The sequence below is a fragment of the Babylonia areolata genome, chromosome 33 (genome assembly GCF_041734735.1).
Source record: "Babylonia areolata isolate BAREFJ2019XMU chromosome 33, ASM4173473v1, whole genome shotgun sequence".
Classification (NCBI taxonomy): Eukaryota; Metazoa; Mollusca; class Gastropoda; order Neogastropoda; family Buccinidae; genus Babylonia; species Babylonia areolata.
Genome location: NC_134908.1, coordinates 11,598,420 through 11,620,083, shown reverse-complemented (window position 1 = coordinate 11,620,083; position 21,664 = coordinate 11,598,420). Strand labels below are relative to the sequence as shown.

At 46.3% G+C, this 21,664-nt stretch overlaps 1 protein-coding gene across 3 annotated transcripts in view; it reads left to right on the top strand.

Annotated features, from left to right (window-relative positions):
* The window catches only part of LOC143277058 (uncharacterized), a 46,331-nt gene extending 25,352 nt beyond the window's left edge, over positions 1 to 20,979 (top strand). The window contains exons 5-8 of one of the 3 annotated variants that reach the window (XM_076581792.1): positions 2,650 to 2,877; positions 8,705 to 8,797; positions 18,964 to 19,034; positions 20,824 to 20,979. In XM_076581792.1, coding sequence (XP_076437907.1) covers positions 2,650 to 2,877; positions 8,705 to 8,797; positions 18,964 to 19,034; positions 20,824 to 20,979 — 548 coding nt within the window. Of the gene's footprint in view, positions 1 to 2,649; positions 2,878 to 8,704; positions 8,857 to 18,959; positions 19,035 to 20,823 lie in introns of all 3 variants that reach the window. The other 2 variants (XM_076581790.1, XM_076581793.1) reach the window with 2 other exon arrangements.
* The last annotated feature ends 685 nt before the right edge of the window (positions 20,980 to 21,664 follow it).

Genomic DNA, 21,664 nt, shown 5'->3' with positions numbered 1-21,664 from the left:
TAGCTGTTCATGTCTGTCCCCACAGGTGTGGTAATAGCTGTTCATGTCTGTCCCCACAGGTGTGGTAATAGCTGTTCATGTCTGTCCCCACAGGTGTGGTAATACCTGCTTATGTTTGTCCCCACAGGTGTGGTAATACCTGCTTATGTCTGTCCCCACAGGTGTGGTAATAGCTGTTCCCACAGCTGTAATTGTCCACATGAAGAATATGGCTGTAGCCCACTCTGTATGTTGGGGTGACCAATCACCACTGTATGTTGGGCTGACCAGTCATCACTCTGTGTTGGGGGTGACCAATCACCACTGTATGTTGGGGGTGACTAATCACCACTGTATGTTGGGGGTGACTAATCACCACTGTATGTTGGGGGTGACTAATCACCACTGTATGTTGGGGGTGACCAATCACCACTGTATGTTGGGGGTGACAAATCACCACTGTATGTTGGGGGTGACTAATCACCACTGTATGTTGGGGGTGACCAATCACCACTGTATGTTGGGGGTGACTAATCACCACTGTATGTTGGGGGTGACAAATCACCACTGTATGTTGGGGGTGACTAATCACCACTGTATGTTGGGGGTGACCAATCACCACTGTATGTTGGGGGTGACCAGTCACCACTCTGTGTGTTGGGGGTGACCAGTCACCACTCTGTGTGTTGGGGCTGACCAATCACCACTTTGTGTGTTGGGGCTGACCAATCACCACTCTGTGTGTTGGGGGTGACCAGTCACCACTCTGTGTGTTGGGGGTGACCAGTCACCACTTTGTGTGTTGGGGGTGACCAATCACCACTTTGTGTTGGGGTTGACCAGTCACCACTTTGTGTTGGGGTTGACCAATCACCACTTTGTGTTGGTGTTGACCAATCACCACTTTGTGTTGGGGTTGACCAATCACCACTCTGTGTTGGGGCTGACCAATCACCACTTTGTGTTGGGGTTGACCAATCACCACTTTGTGTTGGGGTTGACCAATCACCACTCTGTGTTGGGGCTGACCAATCACCACTTTGTGTTGGGGGTGACCAATCACCACTTTGTGTTGGGGTTGACCAATCACCACTTTGTGTTGGGGTTGACCAATCACCACTCTGTGTTGGGGCTGACCAATCACCACTTTGTGTTGGGGTTGACCAATCACCACTTTGTGTTGGGGGTGTCCAATCACCACTTTGTGTTGGGGTTGACCAATCACCACTGTGTGTTGGGGTGTCCAATCACCACTGTGTGTTGGGGTGTCCAATCACCACTGTGTGTTGGGGCTGACCAATCACCACTCTGTGTTGGGGCTGACCAATCACCACTCTGTGTGTTCGGCTGACCAGTCACCACTCTGTGTGTTGGGCTGACCAGTCACCACTGTGTGTTGGGCTGACCAGTCACCACTGTGTGTTCGGCTGACCAGTCACCACTGTGTGTTGGGGCTGACCAATCACCACTGTGTGTTGGGCTGACCAATCACCACTGTGTGTTGGGGCTGACCAATCACCACTGTGTGTTGGGCTGACCAATCACCACTGTGTGTTGGGGCTGACCAATCACCACTGTGTGTTGGGCTGACCAATCACCACTCTGTGTGTTGGGCTGACCAATCACCACTGTGTGTTGGGGCTGACCAATCACCACTGTGTGTGTTGGGGCTGACCAATCACCACTGTGTGTTGGGTTGACCAGTCACCACTGTGTGTTGGGGCTGACCAGTCACCACTGTGTGTGTTGGGGCTGACCAATCACCACTGTGTGTTGGGGCTGACCAATCACCACTGTGTGTTGGGGCTGACCAATCACCACTGTGTGTTGGGGCTGACCAATCACCACTGTGTGTTGGGTTGACCAATCACCACTGTGTGTTGGGGCTGACCAGTCACCACTGTGTGTGTTGGGGCTGACCAATCACCACTCTGTGTGTTGGGTTGACCAATCACCACTGTGTGTTGGGGCTGACCAGTCACCACTCTGTGTGTTGGGTTGACCAATCACCACTGTGTGTTGGGTTGACCAATCACCACTCTGTGTGTTGGGGCTGACCAATCACCACTCTGTGTGTTGGGGCTGACCAGTCACCACTGTGTGTTGGGCTGACCAGTCACCACTGTGTGTTGGGGCTGACCAGTCACCACTGTGTGTTGGGGTGTCCAATCACCACTGTGTGTTGGGGTGTCCAATCACCACTCTGTGTTGGGGCACAATTTAAGAACAGGTGCTTTATAATTTGTTTTTATATGAGGTTTGTACTAAGTGCGTACGGGTAAGTGCTGGTGATTGGAGCTGCATACTTGTATCAAATTCCCATATTTTTATGGACATATTTTTATGTGAACTAATGGAATAGTTTTTCATTTAGTGTGATATTTTGTGTTTTGTGTTCAGACCTCAAGAAAATAACAACTATTCCATAGCCCACCGGGAATAGCTTGGGACCGGACACACAGAAAGGCACTTGTGATAACGTGTGGACCGGACACACAGAAAGGCACTTGTGATAACGTGTGGACGACACGCAGAAACAAAGGTTGGGGAGCCGCATTTTGGCACAGTCCCCAAAAGTTTTCGCTATAAAATATGTTAGTTCCTGAATGACAGTTTTGATCATAATAGATTCAGTACCGCCCCGCATGGTGTTTCCCGTATTTGGCACAGATTTGTTCCCTGCACCTATCACAACTGTTGGAAGCACTAGCACCTCAGCCCCCGTCACCACCAAAACACTGACAACAGAAGACACATCTCAGCAGTTTCTGTCCACCGACACATGGGCCATGACAGTGACCGAGGCAGCGACACCCACCCCAGCCACTCCCTCACTGACCAGGACCAGGACAGCGACAGCATCAGAACAAGGGCCAGAAAGACTTGGGGAAGGCTTAGGTGAGTGACACAGCATCACTCCTACCTTCACACACATATACAGTCATACTGTCTAGCGCCAGTTAAAAGAATAACACTGCAGCGTGTAAATGAAGACCCAATCTCCAGAAAACTGGGAAACAAAATAGCAGCTCTGCCTTGGTCATCCAGGTTTTCCCCGCCTCTCTAAGCCTAATGAGAGGGAACAATTTATGTGGGCTTACTTTTACTTTCAGAGCTATGGTTTGTGTGTGTGCGTGTGCGTGCGTGCGCGCGTGCGTGCGTGCGCATGGGCGTGTGTGTGTGTGCGTGCGTGTGCGTGTGTGTGAGTGTGTGTGTGTGTGTGTGTTAGAGTGAATCAGGTTTTTCAGTCAGAATCAGAATAAGATATTTGTCACCAAAACCCAGCAGGTTTACAGGGCACAGTCACAAAGAGTCAGCGTTTCTTCTTTTCACAGCTGTGAATGTGGAAAACTGTCCAACTGGACTTGATCAAGTTCGTTCATTCTGAGGGCAGAGTAGTGCTATTTGAGCGTGCAGATACGTTTCTGATGAATTCTAGGCTCTCATTTTCATATGCTGGCCAAGAAAATGAATTTCACCTTCCAACATATCACAAACCTCACATGTTTTTTTTTTCCACTAGTGTGTAGTGACGTCCTTTCTCTGTGTATAAATCATGAGCACTTGTTCTGAGTTGACTAATTACTCTTCTGTATTTGTTTATTCTACTGTTTTGGAGATACGGTTCTAATCTATAGTCTGGTGTTATTGCATTATAGAATTTTAGTTTTGTTTTTGTCTGTTTCCTTTTATATTCAACGCGAATGTATTCTTCAAGTTTACTCTACATGTTTCCATCTTTCTGCACTCAAAGTTGATTGATTATTCCATACACAAGTAAGACCCAGTTCGATTAGGATGTTTTTGATGAACTGAAGCCAAATGTGATCCTCAGTGTTATTAAGTAGTTCTTGGCGTGTACTTCACAATAGTCCCTTTGGGTTCCGTTCCATAATGTGTACCTTGTATGCTGTCAACTGTGCAGTTAAGTTCAGTGTTGTTGGGTATCTTCCAAATTGTGGAAGTACTGCTAACGCGATAGATTTCTTGTGTACCCCTAAAAGAAATTGATGAAATTATACTTGATGACGTTTATGTGGGTATACAGTTGAAAAACACATTCCAAACATTTCAAAGAGAATATCGCTGTATTTGCAGATATAAGGGAACCATATTTCAGAGCCCTACATACAAAGTGGACGTATCAAAGTGTCGTATAAATGTAGTGCAGTATCCACCTAATTGTTCAGCCCATGGACTGCAATGCTTTGAAATTATTTTTTCATGCATACATCCAACCTGATATTGACTATGCATCAACATGCTGGGACGGGGCTAGTAAAAATTGCTTAAAACCTCTTGAAAGTATATACAGACGTTCCCTTAAGCTCATTCTCCTTATATCTGCTATTTAAGCAAATGACTATGTTGAACTAAATATTCTCCCCTTTCATCTTAAATGTCGCTTTAACAAGGGTGTTTTTATGTTCAAAATTATGAAGAAATTTGCACCGCCCTATCTTTATAGGAAATTCCCGGAAAAATCATTCGTGCAAGAGTACCATTTTTACCCCTCGTCCCAGAACTAACCTTTTCATGTCCTCTCTCACTTTTTTTTTTTTTTTTTTTTTTGCTGCCCCATCATCTGCACCGTTTCAGTGGCATTACTCCCACGCCGCTCATTTAGATTCCTCCATACACGGCCACACCCGGGTTCGTCCGTCGTAGTTCCAGCGTCGGTAGTCCACAGGCAACCATCGATGCCCTCTCTCACTTATTCTGGTGGTAAACTGTGGAATGAAATCCCCAAGTATCTTAGAAATAGATCTACCATAGCATCTTTCAAAAAAAGCGTATAAAAAATATCTGATGCAAGAAATGTAATTAGTACCAGCAAAATCAAAGCATATGATGAGATCCTAGTAAGCCAACGTACTTTGATTAATTGTTCTCCAACAGTGCGAAGCAAGGAAACGGCGAGTGTATGTATGCGTGTGTATCTCTGTGTACTTGTGTGTTCGAGGTTATGTGTATGATGCCTGTGTGTGCACACACATGTGTGTTTGAAGATTTTCATGTGGCAATGTTTTGTATGATTTTCATGTTTCCGTAATTGTAGTCTTTGATTCATCCATTTATGTAACTATAATTATCTATTTGGTTTGTTCTATGTCATTTATTATTCATACTTATTTCATTTATTACAATGTATGTGTGTATGTGTGTGTATGCGTGTGTGAGCGCATCGTGTAAAGAAGCTTCCAGCTTATCCATTCTACCCTCAATAAAACATTTGTCACTGTCATTGTCATTGTCATTGTAAAGATGTTCGTGTATTTCTGTAATTTTTTTCTCTCCATTTTTATGAAAAAGTACACCAGTATATTTATATGTATCATTTGTATCTGGAATGCTTTGTCCAAACCTGAAATAATCGGAATCTTGAGGTCTGTTTTGTAAAGATTGTTTTATGTGTGTTGATATACTACATACTAACACAGATAAAACCATTAACTCTAGCATTAACTTTAACTCTGACAAAATGGCCAATTCATCTGCATACAACAAACATTGTATATCAATCTTATTTATATGATTATTCAAGCATGACGAATTATTGCCTTGTAAATCCTCCACGGAATCTTTGATAAAGATGATGAAATGTGTCGGGCTCAGAATGTTCCTTTGATGGAGCCCTTTTTAATGAAAACAGTATGAGAACATTCACTGTTTTGTCTTGTGCACGTCTTTCTTGAGTGTACATACTTTTTATGATGTCTTAGCATTTTCCTCAGATCCCAGTTTGCCGCATTTTGAGAAACATTGCTTCGTGGCATACACTGTCAACTTTAGTCAACAAAACAACAGAATCTGCTGTGTTTTGGTTTTAAGATTGCATCTTCTAAGTCTGATAGAACCAAAGTCTGATCTAAAGTTCTGAGTTTTCTTCTGAAACCAGCTTGTTCTTTGGGCAGTAAATCATTAGATTCAAGGTGTGAAGTCATTCTTTCATTAATTATTGAACAGATTAGCTTTTCATGCTAGCTTTGAGTCTTATTCCTCTATAGTTTTGGTTTGTGGGGTATCTATTCTTATATATTGGTAGGCTAACTCCTTTCCATGCATCTGGATATATATACCAAATATCATATTAATAGGTCTATTGCTATGTCTATGAAATGAGGCAATATAGTTTTGATAATTACATTCATTATACAATCTTTTCTTGCAGATTTGTTTTTCAATTGCATAACTACTTTTTGAATATAAGATTTAGTGATAAGCAAGTCAGGTTCACGAGAATATGACAAAATTTCGAATATATTTTCTCTTATTAGATTGCATATTATTTTGTCATGTCTTTGGTTTTCTATTTGTGATTATTCACAAGTTAGTTTCTCAAGATAACATACGTCTACCACAACGTGTTTGTTTGTTTCAGTTTGTTTAGCTGTTCTTCACTTCTTCCATAAGACGTTTGGATCATTGTTTATGGCTTCATTTGATGCATTGACAAGTTTCCATTAAAAAGCCGTTTTCATTTTTCTTGATAATGATTTGTAGTATTTGTTTTTTTTTTTCAAACCATTATCCCGTAAGCGTCTGCTGTAAGAATTTCGATTTAGTGCATTCAGTAATAACCTCACTTCTTTCCGTTGTTCGTGACAACCATTTTGTTTTGTTGTTCCTTTTTTTTATTTATTATTTACACTTCCCTAATCTCACCTTTGGGGTCAAAGCTATTTTTACTGTTTCCATGAATATGTTTGAATATACATTGGCTGTTTTGTTTGCATCTTCTGGCTGCACATTTCATTATTTGCAGTTTATTAGTTTACATCGTATGTCAAATATTGACTAAGCATTTGCCGGCACCCACACTGTTCTCCATTCTCTTCTCTGCCATGCTGATCGACGCCTTCCAAGACTGTGACCGGGGCATCTACATTCAGTTTCGCACAGATGGCAAACTTTTCAACTTGCGGCGACTCCATGCCAGGTCTAGGGTGTTTGAGGCACTGTTGAGAGGGTTCCTCTTCGCTGATGACTGCGCGCTTGCTGCACACCCCCATGAGGATATGCAGTTCATTATGGACAGGTTCTCAGCCTCCTGCAGGCGCTTTGGACTCACTATCAGCCTCAGCAAGACCGAGTCCATGTACTAGCCAGCTAGCTCACAGAACGCCAGTGCCTCCCCCCCACCTGCAATCAAGATCGATGACACAGATCGAGTCAGTCGACAAGTTTTGCTGCCTGGGCAGCACCCTATACAGCAACGGAGCCCTTGATGCAGAAGTGACGCTGCGCATCGCCAAGGCCAGCTCCGTCTTTGGCAGACTCAACAACAGGCTGTGGAACAACAAAGGCATCAGGCTCAGCACCAAGATGAAAACCTACAGAGCTGTTGTGCTGACCACCTTGTTGTACTGCTGTGGAACATGGACGACGTATCGCCGTCACATTCAACAGCTTGAGCAGTTTCACCAGAGATGCCTACGAAAGATCCTCGGCATAAAGTGGCAAGACAGGGTCTCCAACCTCCAGGTCCTAGAGAGGAGCGGCCTGCCCAGCATCGAAAGCCTGTTGATCCAGTGCCAGCTACGCTGGACAGGACACGTTGTCCGCATGACAGACAGCAGGATCCCGAAGATGCTTTTGTATGGCCAGCTGAAGAAAGGCCACCGCGAACTTGGAAGACCCTGCAAGCGTTTCAAGGACACCTTGAAGACAAACCTCAAAGCCTGTGACATAGACATCGCTTCCTGGGAAACTGATGCCCTTGAGCGCTCTCGCTGGAGGATGCTGTGCTCTAGTGGGATAAAGACGTTTGAAAACAAGAGAACGCTGGCCATTAAGGAGAAGCGTGAGCGAAGGAAGCAGGGCTCAACTTCTGGAGACGTTTTCCCTTGCAACACCTGTGTGAAGTGCTGCGCATCCAGAATCGGCCTCTTCTCCCATATGAGGACACACACCGACAGATAAGCCTGCCTGTCTACTCATCCGTCGGACCGACGGGAGACTCCATCAAGCATTAGCTGTTTCAACTGCTTTTGACATTAATTCTGCAGAATATTATTTTAGTAGAAATAGTTATTGCAATCTTTTTGGTCTTTTTTTCTTTTATATTTTTGTTTGTTGATATTTGGAAGACATTTTCACTTGTAATATTTTCGTTTGTAAGATAAATGTTAGTTCCAAATGGCAATGGTCAGAATACTCAGTAAGGTCTCTGACTTTCATACTGATGATTTTTCAGATCAAAGTTTAGAAACAAATAAGACAGTCCACTGCGCTACTTCCATGCGTGTTGAAAGAAAGAAAATTTCCCTGAATACCTGCCAGTATTCTACCATTTAGTGTACGTAGATTATCAGTGCCTAAATTCATCGATCTTCTTTCTTTTTTTTCGCTACATTATGAAGTGAATGTAAAAATTGAATGGTATATCATATAGATACTTTTCATGTTGTATAAAGTCTAGAAGTGTACCAGTTCTGGCCTTCGTGTCACCACATAACATTCCCTTTACTTGAAAGGTAGATCATTTTCTAAATCATCACCTGTTTGAGCAGTGGGATCTTTTCCACATGAACAGGTTCCACATGGAATATAAGCACCACCAATGAATGTGTCTGGTTCTCTTTCTTTTTTTAATGGTATCATTATTCAAACTCTGTCATGATAAAAAGAACCTAAGGTTGTAGTTGTACGGTTGTAGTTGACGTGTGTGTGTGTGTGTGTGTGTGTGTGTGTGTGTGTGTGTGTGTGTGTGTGTGTGTTACAGACAAACTGGAAGTCCCCATGACAACACTGATCATGTCTGTTGTGTGCATTGTCCTGGTGGTCCTGGTGGTCTCCCTGTGCACGTACCTTGTTGGTAAGTCCAGGTGTCCGGTCCGGAACGGAAAGCTGAAGAAACAAGGAGCCAACAGGACGGTGTGTTCACATGATCTAAAATTGTACACGTTAGCTTTGCAGTGGGGTCCATTTATTGTGTTGGGGAGGGGGAGAGGGGGGGGGGGGGGGAGGGGCGAAACGTCACCAACATCACGCTGTCTGGTCCTTCAGTGAAGATCTTGTCCATTTCTTGACTTGGTTTTTTCTCTGGTTTATGAGGGACCGCTGACACCAGGAATAGGTTTGACTGGAGAAATGACAGATGCTGTCAGTCGATAGAGAGCTGATAGTCGATGGAGAGATGACAGACATTTTCAGTCTGTGGAGAGGTGATAGACATTGTCAGTCTGTGGAGAGATGATAGACATTGTCAGTCTGTTGAGAGATGATTGACAATCTGTGGAGAGATGACAGACACTGTCAGTCTGTGGGTAGATGACAGACACTGTCTGTTACTGTCAGTTGGAGAGATGATTGGCAATCTGTGGAGAGATGACAGACACTGTCAGTCTGTGGAGATATGACATTGTCAGTCTATGGGGAGATGATAGACATTGTCAGTCTATGGAGAGATGGCAGACACTGTCTGTGGAGAGATGATACACGCTGTCAGTTACTGTCAGTCTTTGGAGAGATGATTGACAATCTGTGGAGAGGTGACAGACACTGTCAGTCTGTGGAGAGGTGATAGGCATTGTCAGTCTATGGAGCCTGTGGAGAGATGAATAGACACTGTCAATCTGTGGAGAGATTATAGACATTGTCAGTCTGTGGAGAGATGATAGACATTGTCAGTTACTGTCAGTCTGTAGAGAGATGATAGACATTGTCAGTCACTGTCAGTCTGTGGAGAGATGAATAGACACTGTCAATCTACGGAGAGATGATAGACACTGTCAGTCACTGTCAGTCTGTGGAGAGATGAATAGACACTGTCAATCTACGGAGAGATGATAGACACTGTCAGTCACTGTCAGTCTGTGGAGAGATGAATAGACACTGTCAATCTACGGAGAGATGATAGACACTGTCAGTCACTGTCAGTCTGTGGAGAGATGAATAGCCACTGTCAATCTACGGAGAGATGATAGACACTATCAGTCACTGTCCGCCTGTGGAGAGATGGTAGACATTGTTAGTCTATGGAGAGATTATAGACACTGTCAGCCACTGTCAGTCTATGGAGAGATGATAGACACTGTCAGTCACTGTCAGTCTATGGAGAGATGAATAGACACTGTCAGTCAATGTCAGTCTATGGAGAGATGATAGACACTGTTAGTCACTGTCAGTCTGTGGAGAGATGAATAGACACTCAGTCACTGTCAGTCTATGGGGAGATGATAGACACTGTCAGTCACTGTCAGTCTATGGAGAGATTATAGACACTGTCAGTCTATGGAGAGATGATAGACACTGTCAATCTACGGAGAGATGATAGACATGTCAGTCACTGTCAGTCTATGGAGAGATGATAGACACTGTCAATCTACGGAGAGATGATAGACACTGTCAATGTACGAAGAGATGATAGACACTGTCAGTCACTGTGAGTCTGTGGAGAGATGATAGACACTGTCAGTCACTGTCAGTCTGTGGAGAGATGGTAGACACTGTCAGTCACTGTCAGTCTATGGAGAGATGGTAGACACTGTCAGTCACTGTCAGTCTATGGAGAGATGATAGACACTGTCAGTCACTGTCAGTCTGTGGAGAGATGGTAGACACTGTCAGTCTGTGGAGAGATGACAGACACTGTACCAACGACACGCCAAGAAGCTGAAACACTTCCACACAACATGCCTCAGGAAGCTACTGAACATCAAGTGGCAAGACAGGACCCCAGACACGAGGTGCTTGCAAAAGCCACCCTTCCCAGCATCTTCACCATCCTGATGCAGTCCCTGCTTCGCTGGGCTGGACACGTGGCGCGCATGCCAGGCCATCGGCTGCCCAAAAGGCTTTTCTATGGCGAGCTGCAACAATGGAAGAGATCACATGGAGGTCAGAAGAAGCGCTTCAGAGATACTCTGAGAGTCTCCCTGAAAGCGTTTGACATCAATCCTGACTCCTGGGAGGAATCTGCAATGGACCTTGACAAATGGCGCGCTCCTGCGCCAAGTTGTGCGAGGCCAACAGGACTGCTGCAGCTGTTCAGAAGAGGCAGGCCAGAAAGTCACGGGCAAACAAGCTCACTGACAATGATATGCCGGTCTTTTTCCGCTTCAACTGTCAGCGAACATTTCGTGCGCAGATTGGACTATTCAGCCATCTGCGCATTCACAGATAGACCTATGAGCACCCCCCCACGCCCCTCCCCCCATTCCCCAGCTGGATGACAACGATGGTCATCATCGATCTCAATGGACACACATCACCACCACCATGGAGAAATGATAGACACTGTCAGTCGCTGTCAGTCTATGGAGAGATGAATGGTGTGTGTCCATCGAGATCGATGATGACCATCGTTGTCATCCTGCTGGGGTATGGGGGGAGGGTGGTGGTGGGGTGGAGGGGAGGATGCTCATGAATCTATCTGTGAATGCGCAGTTGGCTGAATAGTCCAATCTGCGCACGAAATGTTCGCTGACAATTAATAATAATAATAATAATAATGGATACTTATATAGCACACTATCCAGAAATCTGCTCTAGGTGCTTTACAAAAACGCTTTTGATAACATAAAACATTATATCTATGTTACATACACACACCAAAATGTGACCACACACACACACGCACGCACGCACGCACGCACGCACGCACAGACACTGCATACATACATTTTAACATACATGTGTATCTAACAGCTACCCTAACACATACACACACATAGGCAGGCACATACTTACATAAACACACACACACACAATACACATTACTCCACTCCATCATAAAGTACATACACAACTTTTACGGCAACGCACAATCCCATTCCAACACAACTGACGAAAGAAATGAGAGCTAGGACTATGCTGCCCGTCAGGCGTAGCCCTTGCCCTACTTCCACAATTGGGGCAGACAAAGACAGACATACCATTGTCAGGGAGCTTGTTTGCCCGTGACATTCTGGCCTGCCTCTTCTGAACAGCTGCAGCAGTCCTGTTGGCCTCGCACAACTTGGCGCCTTTGTGCACAGCAGTGCGCCATTTGTCACGGTCCACTGCAGATTCCTCCCAGGAGTCAGGGTTGATATCAAACGCTTTCAGAGAGACTTTCAGAGTATCTCTGAAGCGTTTCTTCTGACCTCCGTGTGATCTCTTCCCTTGTTGCAGCTCGCCATAGAAGAGCCTTCTGGGCAGCCGATGGTCTGGCATGCGCACCACGTGTCCAGCCCAGCGAAGCTGGGACTGCATCAGGATGGTGAAGATGCTGGGAAGGGTGGCTTTTGCGAGCACCTCTGTGTCTGGGGTCCTGTCTTGCCACTTGATGTTCAGTAGCTTCCTGAGGCATGTTGTGTGGAAGTGGTTCAGCTTCTTGGCATGTCGTTGGTACACTGTCCAAGTTTCGCAGGCGTACAGTAGTGTGGGGAGAACTACTGCTCTGTAGACCTTTAGCTTGGTCTCAAGACTAATGCCTCTTCTGTTCCAGACATTTGCATTGAGTCTACCAAAAGTTGCGCTTGCTCTTGCAATCCAGACGTTCACTTCATCGTCGATGGTCGCATTTCGTGACAGTGTGCTGCCAAGGTATGTGAACCGCTCCACCGCACTGAGTCTCTGACCGTTGACTATGATGTTGGGCTCAACGTAGGGTTTCCCTGGGGCTGGCTGATGGAGAACTTCAGTTTTCCTCATGCTGATGGAAAGGCCGAAGTTCCTGCTGGCAGTGGCAAACTTGTCAACGCTGAGTTGCATGTCAGCTTCAGATCCAGCGTTGAGGGCACAATCATCAGCAAACAAAAAGTCTCTGATGATGTCTGTCATGACCTTTGTTTTTGCTTGAAGCCTTCTGAGGTTAAACAGCTTGCCATCTGTTCGGTACTTTAGGCCGATTCCAACATCGCCATCTCTGAAGGCATCAGTAAGCATTGCAGAGAACATGAGGCTGAACAGTGTTGGAGCCAGGACGCAGCCTTGCTTGACACCATTTGTGACAGCAAAAGGAGCAGATGTTTCGCCATTGTCCTGGACTCGAGCCTGCATGCCTTCATGGAATTGGCTGACCAAGGAAATAAATTTCCGAGGGCATCCATACTTTGCCATGATCTTCCACAGTCCCTCTCTACTCACAGTGTCGAAGGCCTTAGTGAGGTCGACATAGGTGGAGAACAGATCAGCATTTTGCTCCTGACATTTCTCTTGCAGCTGCCTTGCAGCAAACACCATGTCGGTGGTTCCGCGCTCTTTCCGAAATCCACATTGGCTCTCAGGCAAATGACCTTGGTCAAGGTGTGCTGTGAGGCGGTTTAGTAGGATCCTGGCGAGTATCTTGCCTGCGATGGAGAGCAAGGAAATGCCCCGATGGTTATCACAGGCTTGCCGGTTCCCCTTTCGCTTGTACAAGTGAATGATAGATGCATCTTTGAAATCCTGGGGGATCGTCTCTTCTTTCCACATGAGTGAGTACAGCTGATGGAGCTTCTCAGTCAGCACAGTGCCTCCATTCTTGTAGACCTCTGCTGGTATGGAGTCTGAGCCAGGTGCTTTGCCACTGGATAGCAGACGGATTGCTTTCTGGGTCTCAAGAAGTGTTGGCGGATCGTCCAGTGCTTCGTTGATGGGGACTTGTGGGAGACGGTCTATGGCTTCATCATTTATGGAGGAAGGTCGATTTAAGACACTGTTGAAGTGCTCAGCCCAGCGTTCGAGAATTTTCTCCTTCTCGGTGATCAAGGTATTCCCATCTGCACTGAAGAGGGGGGATGATCCTGAGAATGTGTGGCCGTAGACTTCTTTTAAGGCATCATAGAACCTCTTCATATCGTGCCTGTCAGCATATCCCTGGATCTCATCAGCTTTGTCACTCAGCCACTTATCCTGCATCTGGCGTAACTTTTGCTGAACAGTCCTGCGGATGGCATCGTACGCATCCTTTTTTGATGTGGACTTTGGGTTGCTCAGGTAGGCTTGATGCAGACGGCGTTTCTCATCCAGAAGCTGCTTGATTTCATCACAGTTTTCATCAAACCAGTCTTTGTGCTTTCTGGTCATGGGTCCCAGGGTCTCTGAAGCTGTACTATAGATCAGCTCACGCAGGGTCCTCCAGTCAGACTCCACATTCTGGTTGTCCAGAGAGGCGGATTCCAGACGATCTTCCAGCAGCTCCACAAAGGACTGTTTGATGGAGATGTTTTTCAGCTTAGCGATGTTGAGCCGTTTTGGAGCCTTTTGTCCTTGGGGGCGTCTCTTGGGCTGGATTCGAATATTCAGGTTCGAGACTACAAGGCGATGGTCTGTCCAACACTCAGCGCCGCACATGGTCTTTGTTATACGTACATCTTGCCTATCCCTTTTCCTGACAATGACATAATCGATGAGATGCCAATGCTTTGAGCGAGGGTGCATCCATGACGTCCTGTTACGGGTAGGGAGGCAGAAAACTGTGTTGGTTATCAGCAGTTCGTGCTCTGCACAGGTCTGAAGCAAAAGCAATCCATTTGGGTTGCAGTGGCCCACACCGTGCTTTCCAATCACTCCATCCCAGGAGATGTAGTCAGAGCCAACTCTAGCATTGAAGTCCCCAAGAATGATGAGCTTGTCTGCTTTAGGGATAGCAGCAATGACAGAGTGAAGGTCCTCGTAGAACTTCGCCTTCACTTCATCCGGGTTGGTCATGGTTGGGGCGTAGGCACTGACAATGGTGAGGTGCTTCTGGCCAGATGCCAGTGGGAGTTTCATGGTCATAAGCCTATCGTTGACTCCCTTTGGGATTCCAGCTAGCTTGCTGACAAGTGCTGTTTTTACTGCAAAACCAACGCCAGCCTCACGTCGCTCTTCGCTTCCTCGTCCACTCCAGAAGAAGGTGTAACCAGATCCCTGTTCACAGAGCTCGCCTTCGCCTGCAAGCCGAGTCTCACTCAAGGCTGCGATGTCAATGTTGTATCTGGCGAGTTCGGATGCAACTAGTGCCGTTCTCCTTTGGGGTCTGTCCGCGTTATCTCTGTCCAGGAGAGTCCTTATGTTCCAAGCACCAATGGTGAGAGGAACGATCCTTGTTTTTTTCTTTTCTTTCTTGTTTCGACCGCTGATGTAGGGTCCCCGCCAGCCGCGGTATGCTGGCCAGGGTGATATGGAGCAGGCAATTTTTAGGGCACCTTTTCTAGCCCCTTCCTCATGCCAGGGAGGTGAGCAGTGCATTCCTAAAGAGGGCTGCTCAGACGCTCAGACGGCTGCCGAGCTCCATCGCTGCTCCTGTCGACGAAGAACGACCCTATGGCCTGAGCCGCCTGCATGCAGGTCTGCGACTGCGACTGCCAGTGTACCCACACCTGTCGTTTCGTCGCTCGCCTGTCGCCACAGGACTTGGGGGTGATGAAATGATGAAGGATGAAAGGTCATTTTGGATGACTGATGACTTGCGCGATGAGTTTGTTTAAAGTGAAGAGGAGTTGCGCAACGTCAACCTCACTCTCTCGTCCGGGTCCACCAATTTCCAGTGGCAAGAGTAAGTCGAGACGACTGGAGGATGAGCACGGATGCAGTGGATGACCTAGATATCCTTTCGGTGTCTCATCTTGCTCTCTGCACTCCACAGTGCGTTGCTGTAACCGCCTTCTTCTCCGTTGAACCGATAAGTTTCTTCCGCAGATTCTGCCGGATCCAGACTTCGCATGCATGGGTAGACACACCCCGGGGGCCAACTGCGTGTGGCATGCACACAGCACGGTGGAGCTAGATGGCCGTCGGTGGCTCTCCTGAGCCAACGCCCTATTATGGATCTCCATAAGGGTGTCTAGCCACCCGCCTCACCAGTCCCGGAAGGGAGCGGTGGGAGTGCCGGTTTAGTCGCCGGCAACCCGACCCTCAACAGGTTGTACTGGATGTACTGGAGAGATGAATAGACAGTCAGTGACTGTCAGTCTGTAGAGAGATGATAGACACTGTCAGTTACTGTCAGTCTATGGGGAGATGATATACATTGTCAGTTACTGTCAGTCTGTAGAGAGATGATATACATTGTCAGTCTCTGTCAGTCTGTAGAGAGATGATAGACACTGTCAGTCACTGTCAGTCTGTAGAGAGATGATGGACATTGTCAGTTACTGTCAGTCTGTAGAGAGATGATGGACACTGTCAGTTACTGTCAGTCTGCGGAGAGATGATATACATTATTAGTCGCTGTCAGTCTATGGAGAGATTATAGACATTGACAGTCACTGTCAGTCTATGGAGAGATGATAGACACTGTCAGTCTATGGAAAGATGATAGACACTGCAGTCTATGGAGAGATGATAGACATTGTCAGTCTATGGAGTCTATGGAGAGATGAATAGACACTGTAAGTCTATGTAGAGATGCTAGACAGTCAGTCTGTGGAGAGATGATAGACAGTCAGTCTGTGGAGAGATGAATAGACATTGCCAGTCACTGTCAGTCTATGGAGAGATGATAGACACTGTCAGTTACTGTCAGTCTGTCTAGAGATGATAGGCATTGTCAGTCACTGTCAGTCTATGGGGAGATGATAAACACTGTCAGTCACTGTCAGTCTATGGGGAGATAATAGACATTGTCAGTCTGTGGAGAGATGATAGACACTGTCAGTCACTGTCAGTCTATGGGGAGATAATAGACATTGTCAGTCTGTGGAGAGATGATAGACACTGTCAGTCACTGTCAGTCTATGGAGAGATGATAGACACTGTCAGTCACTGTCAGTCTATGGAGAGATGATATACACTGTCAGTCTGTGGAGAGATGATAGACACTGTCAGTCACTGTCACTCTGTGGAGAGATGATAGACACTGTCAGTCACTGTCAGTCTATGGAGAGATGATAGACACTGTCAGTCACTCTCAGTCTGTGGAGAGATGATAGACACTGTCAGTCACTGTCAGTCTATGGAGAGATGATAGACACTGTCTGTCTGTGGAGAGATGATAGACACTGTCTGTCTGTGGAGAGATGATAGACACTGTCAGTCACTGTCAGTCCATGTGACATGAGGGCAGCAGGCAGACAGAAGTGACAACACTGTGTGTTGCAGGCAGACAGAAGTGACAACACTGTGTATTGCAGGCAGACAGAAGTGACAACACTGTGTATTGCAGGCAGACAGAAGTGACAACACTGTATTGCAGGCAGACAGAAGTGACAACACTGTGTGTTGCAGGCAGACAGAAGTGACAACACTGTGTATTGCAGGCAGACTGAAGTGACAACACTGTGTTGCAGGCAGACAGAAGTGACAACACTGTATTGCAGGCAGACAGAAGTGACAACACTGTGTATTGCAGGCAGACTGAAGTGACAACACTGTGTTGCAGGCAGACAGAAGTGACAACACTGTGTATTGCAGGCAGACTGAAGTGACAACACTGTGTTGCAGACAGACAGAAGTGACAACACTGTATTGCAGGCAGACAGAAGTGACAATACTGTGTATTGCAGGCAGACTGAAGTGACAACACTGTGTTGCAGGCAGACAGAAGTGACAACACTGTATATTGCAGGCAGACTGAAGTGACAACACTGTGTTGCAGGCAGACAGAAGTGACAACACTGTATTGCAGGCAGACAGAAGTGACAACACTGTGTGTTGCAGGCAGACAGAAGTGACAACACTGTGTGTTGCAGGCAGACTGAAGTGACAACACTGTGTATTGCAGGCAGACAGAAGTGACAACACTGTGTATTGCAGGCAGACTGAAGTGACAACACTGTGTATTGCAGGCAGACAGAAGTGACAACACTGTGTATTGCAGGCAGACTGAAGTGACAACACTGTGTTGCAGGCAGACAGAAGTGACAACACTGTATTGCAGGCAGACAGAAGTGACAACACTGTGTATTGCAGGCAGACTGAAGTGACAACACTGTGTTGCAGGCAGACAGAAGTGACAACACTGTATTGCAGGCAGACAGAAGTGACAACACTGTGTATTGCAGGCAGACTGAAGTGACAACACTGTGTTGCAGGCAGACAGAAGTGACAACACTGTGTATTGCAGGCAGACTGAAGTGACAACACTGTATTGCAGGCAGACAGAAGTGACAACACTGTGTATTGCAGGCAGACTGAAGTGACAACACTGTGTTGCAGGCAGACAGAAGTGACAACACTGTGTATTGCAGGCAGACTGAAGTGACAACACTGTGTTGCAGGCAGACAGAAGTGACAACACTGTATTGCAGGCAGACAGAAGTGACAACACTGTATTGCAGGCATACTGAAGTGACAACACTGTGTATTGCAGGCAGACTGAAGTGACAACACTGTGTTGCAGGCAGACTGAAGTGACAACACTGTGTTGCAGGCAGACAGAAGTGACAACACTGTGTATTGCAGGCAGACTGAAGTGACAACACTGTGTTGCAGGCAGACAGAAGTGACAACACTGTATTGCAGGCAGACAGAAGTGACAACACTGTGTGTTGCAGGCAGACAGAAGTGACAACACTGTGTATTGCAGGCAGACTGAAGTGACAACACTGTGTATTGCAGGCAGACTGAAGTGACAACACTGTGTATTGCAGGCAGACAGAAGTGACAACACTGTGTGTTGCAGGCAGACAGAAGTGACAACACTGTGTATTGCAGGCAGACAGAAGTGACAACACTGTGTATTGCAGGCAGACTGAAGTGACAACACTGTGTATTGCAGGCAGACAGAAGTGACAACACTGTGTATTGCAGGCAGACTGAAGTGACAACACTGTGTTGCAGGCAGACAGAAGTGACAACACTGTATTGGAGGCAGACAGAAGTGACAACACTGTGTATTGCAGGCAGACTGAAGTGACAACACTGTGTATTGCAGACAGACTGAAGTGACAACACTGTGTGTTGCAGGGAGACTGAAGTGACAACACTGTATTGCAGGCAGACTGAAGTGACAACACTGTATTGCAGGCAGACAGAAGTGACAACACTGTGTATTGCAGGCAGACTGAAGTGACAACACTGTGTTGCAGGCAGACAGAAGTGACAACACTGTATTGCAGGCAGACTGAAGTGACAACACTGTGTTGCAGGCAGACACAGGAGACAAAGGCAAAGTCCACCGCCGTCCCCCAGAGCCCCGCCCCTGTGTCCGCGCCGATATCCCGGTAAGCAGCACACTGTGACGTCAGGCCGCATCTACATGTCAAACAGCATGTCAGATAGCAATTCACACAGCATGTCAGATAGCAATTCATTCACACAGCATGTCAGATAGCAATTCATTCACACAGCATGTCAGATAGCAATTCACACAGCATGTCAGATAGCAATTCATTCACACAGCATGTCAGATAGCGATTCATTCACGCAGCATGTCAGATAGCAGCAATTCATTCACACAGCATGTCAGATAGCAGCAATTCATTCACACAGCATGTCAGATAGCGATTCATTCACACAGCATGTCAGATAGCAATTCATTCACACAGCATGTCAGATAGCGATTCATTCACACAGCATGTCAGATAGCGATTCATTCACACAGCATGTCAGATAGCAATTCACACAGCATGTCAGATAGCAATTCATTCACACAGCATGTCAGATAGCAATTCATTCACACAGCATGTCAGATAGCAATTCACACAGCATGTCAGATAGCAATTCATTCACACAGCATGTCAGATAGCAATTCACACAGCATGTCAGATAGCAATTCATTCACACAGCATGTCAGATAGCAATTCACACAGCATGTCAGATAGCAATTCATTCACACAGCATGTCAGATAGCGATTCACACAGCATGTCAGATAGCAATTCATTCACACAGCATGTCAGATAGCAATTCATTCACACAGCATGTCAGATAGCAATTCACACAGCATGTCAGATAGCGATTCACACAGCATGTCAGATAGCAATTCACACAGCATGTCAGATAGCAATTCATTCACACAGCATGTCAGATAGCAAGTCACACAGCATGTCAGATAGCAATTCATTCACACAGCATGTCAGATAGCAAGTCACACAGCATGTCAGATAGCAATTCATTCACACAGCATGTCAGATAGCAAGTCACACAGCATGTCAGATAGCAATTCATTCACACAGCATGTCAGATAGCAATTCACACAGCATGTCAGATAGCAATTCACACAGCATGTCAGATAGCAATTCATTCACACAGCATGTCAGATAGCGATTCACACAGCATGTCAGATAGCAATTCATTCACACAGCATGTCAGATAGCAATTCATTCACACAGCATGTCAGATAGCAATTCACACAGCATGTCAGATAGCGATTCACACAGCATGTCAGATAGCAATTCACACAGCATGTCAGATAGCAATTCATTCACACAGCATGTCAGATAGCAAGTCACACAGCATGTCAGATAGCAATTCATTCACACAGCATGTCAGATAGCAAGTCACACAGCATGTCAGATAGCAATTCATTCACACAGCATGTCAGATAGCAATTCACACAGCATGTCAGATAGCAATTCACATAGCATGTCAGATAGCAAGTCACACAGCATGTCCACACAGCATGTCGCACACATGTCACATGGCACACACCGCCCCTTTCGCCTTAACTCGCACAGTGTGCACTGGCCCAACGTTCGCCAACAGTACGACCATAACGCCGCTCTCTGCATTATATTGCATGCCTGTGGTCAGGAAACGTTAATTATTAAACTTATCAGCCTCTTCATTATCATGTAAACATCATTTGGTACACGACAGAATTTAAGAAAAAGGAAACAAAAAATAACGCATACTCTCTCTCTCTCTCTCTCTCTCTCTCTCTCTCAGTGCAGGGGTATCACTGTACTTGTACGCATGCAGGTGCGTGCATGCACTTTGAAAACAAGCGATGGTCATCATAGGAAAGGATTGATGAAGACATGTTATCCAGTATCGTTGTTCTCTGTTTGCAGACGACTGGGAATTCATACATATTTCAAATCATACGTTCCCTGGCTTGCCTGAGGACGAATGCCATATCTATGACGACATGGACTCTACTGGCAGCAATGACTCAACTTACGCAAAAGGTCCCGCAGCGGATGAGAGAGCATAATTACAGGACTTGAGGAGCACAGGAAAAACAGTGGGCTTTCAAACCATGATGTGGAACCCGCCATTGGAAGAGACGCAGCTACCACTAGCTGCTAGCCAGCGTGCTCTGCCCTCATTCCTGCTGGCATCTCACAGACCTGTGTCTTTCCTGCTGGCATCTCGCAGACCTGTGTCTTTCCTGCTGGCATCTCACAGACCTGTGTCTTTCCTGGCACCTCACAGACCTGTGTCTTTCCTGGCACCTCACAGACCTGTGTCTTTCCTGGCACCTCACAGACGCATGACGACATTCAAAAGGACATGGATTCTGACTTTTCCATGAAGACTCAGAGGTGTCCTCTCAACACAGGCTGCCGTAGTGACATTATTATCCCGTTTCCCTTCTTTACGCTCTCCGTGAAATGACGCGCATTTCTGTGGACCTGTATAGTAAAGCGGTGAAAGGAAGTGACGCTGTGTGACTGGTAGAGAGCACGGTGACATGTTTACAGTAGAGCTGCCAGCACTGGTCAGGAGACGGAAGTGCAGGAAAGGCAAGGTGGCATTCCGCCATACTGGACTGATCTTCCGGTACAAAGCGTACTGTGTTCTGGATACATGCACTTGATGCCAGAAGGACGGATGGACTGACAGGGAATTGTGGAGTTCACTCAAACACACACACACACACACACACACACACACACACACACACACAGA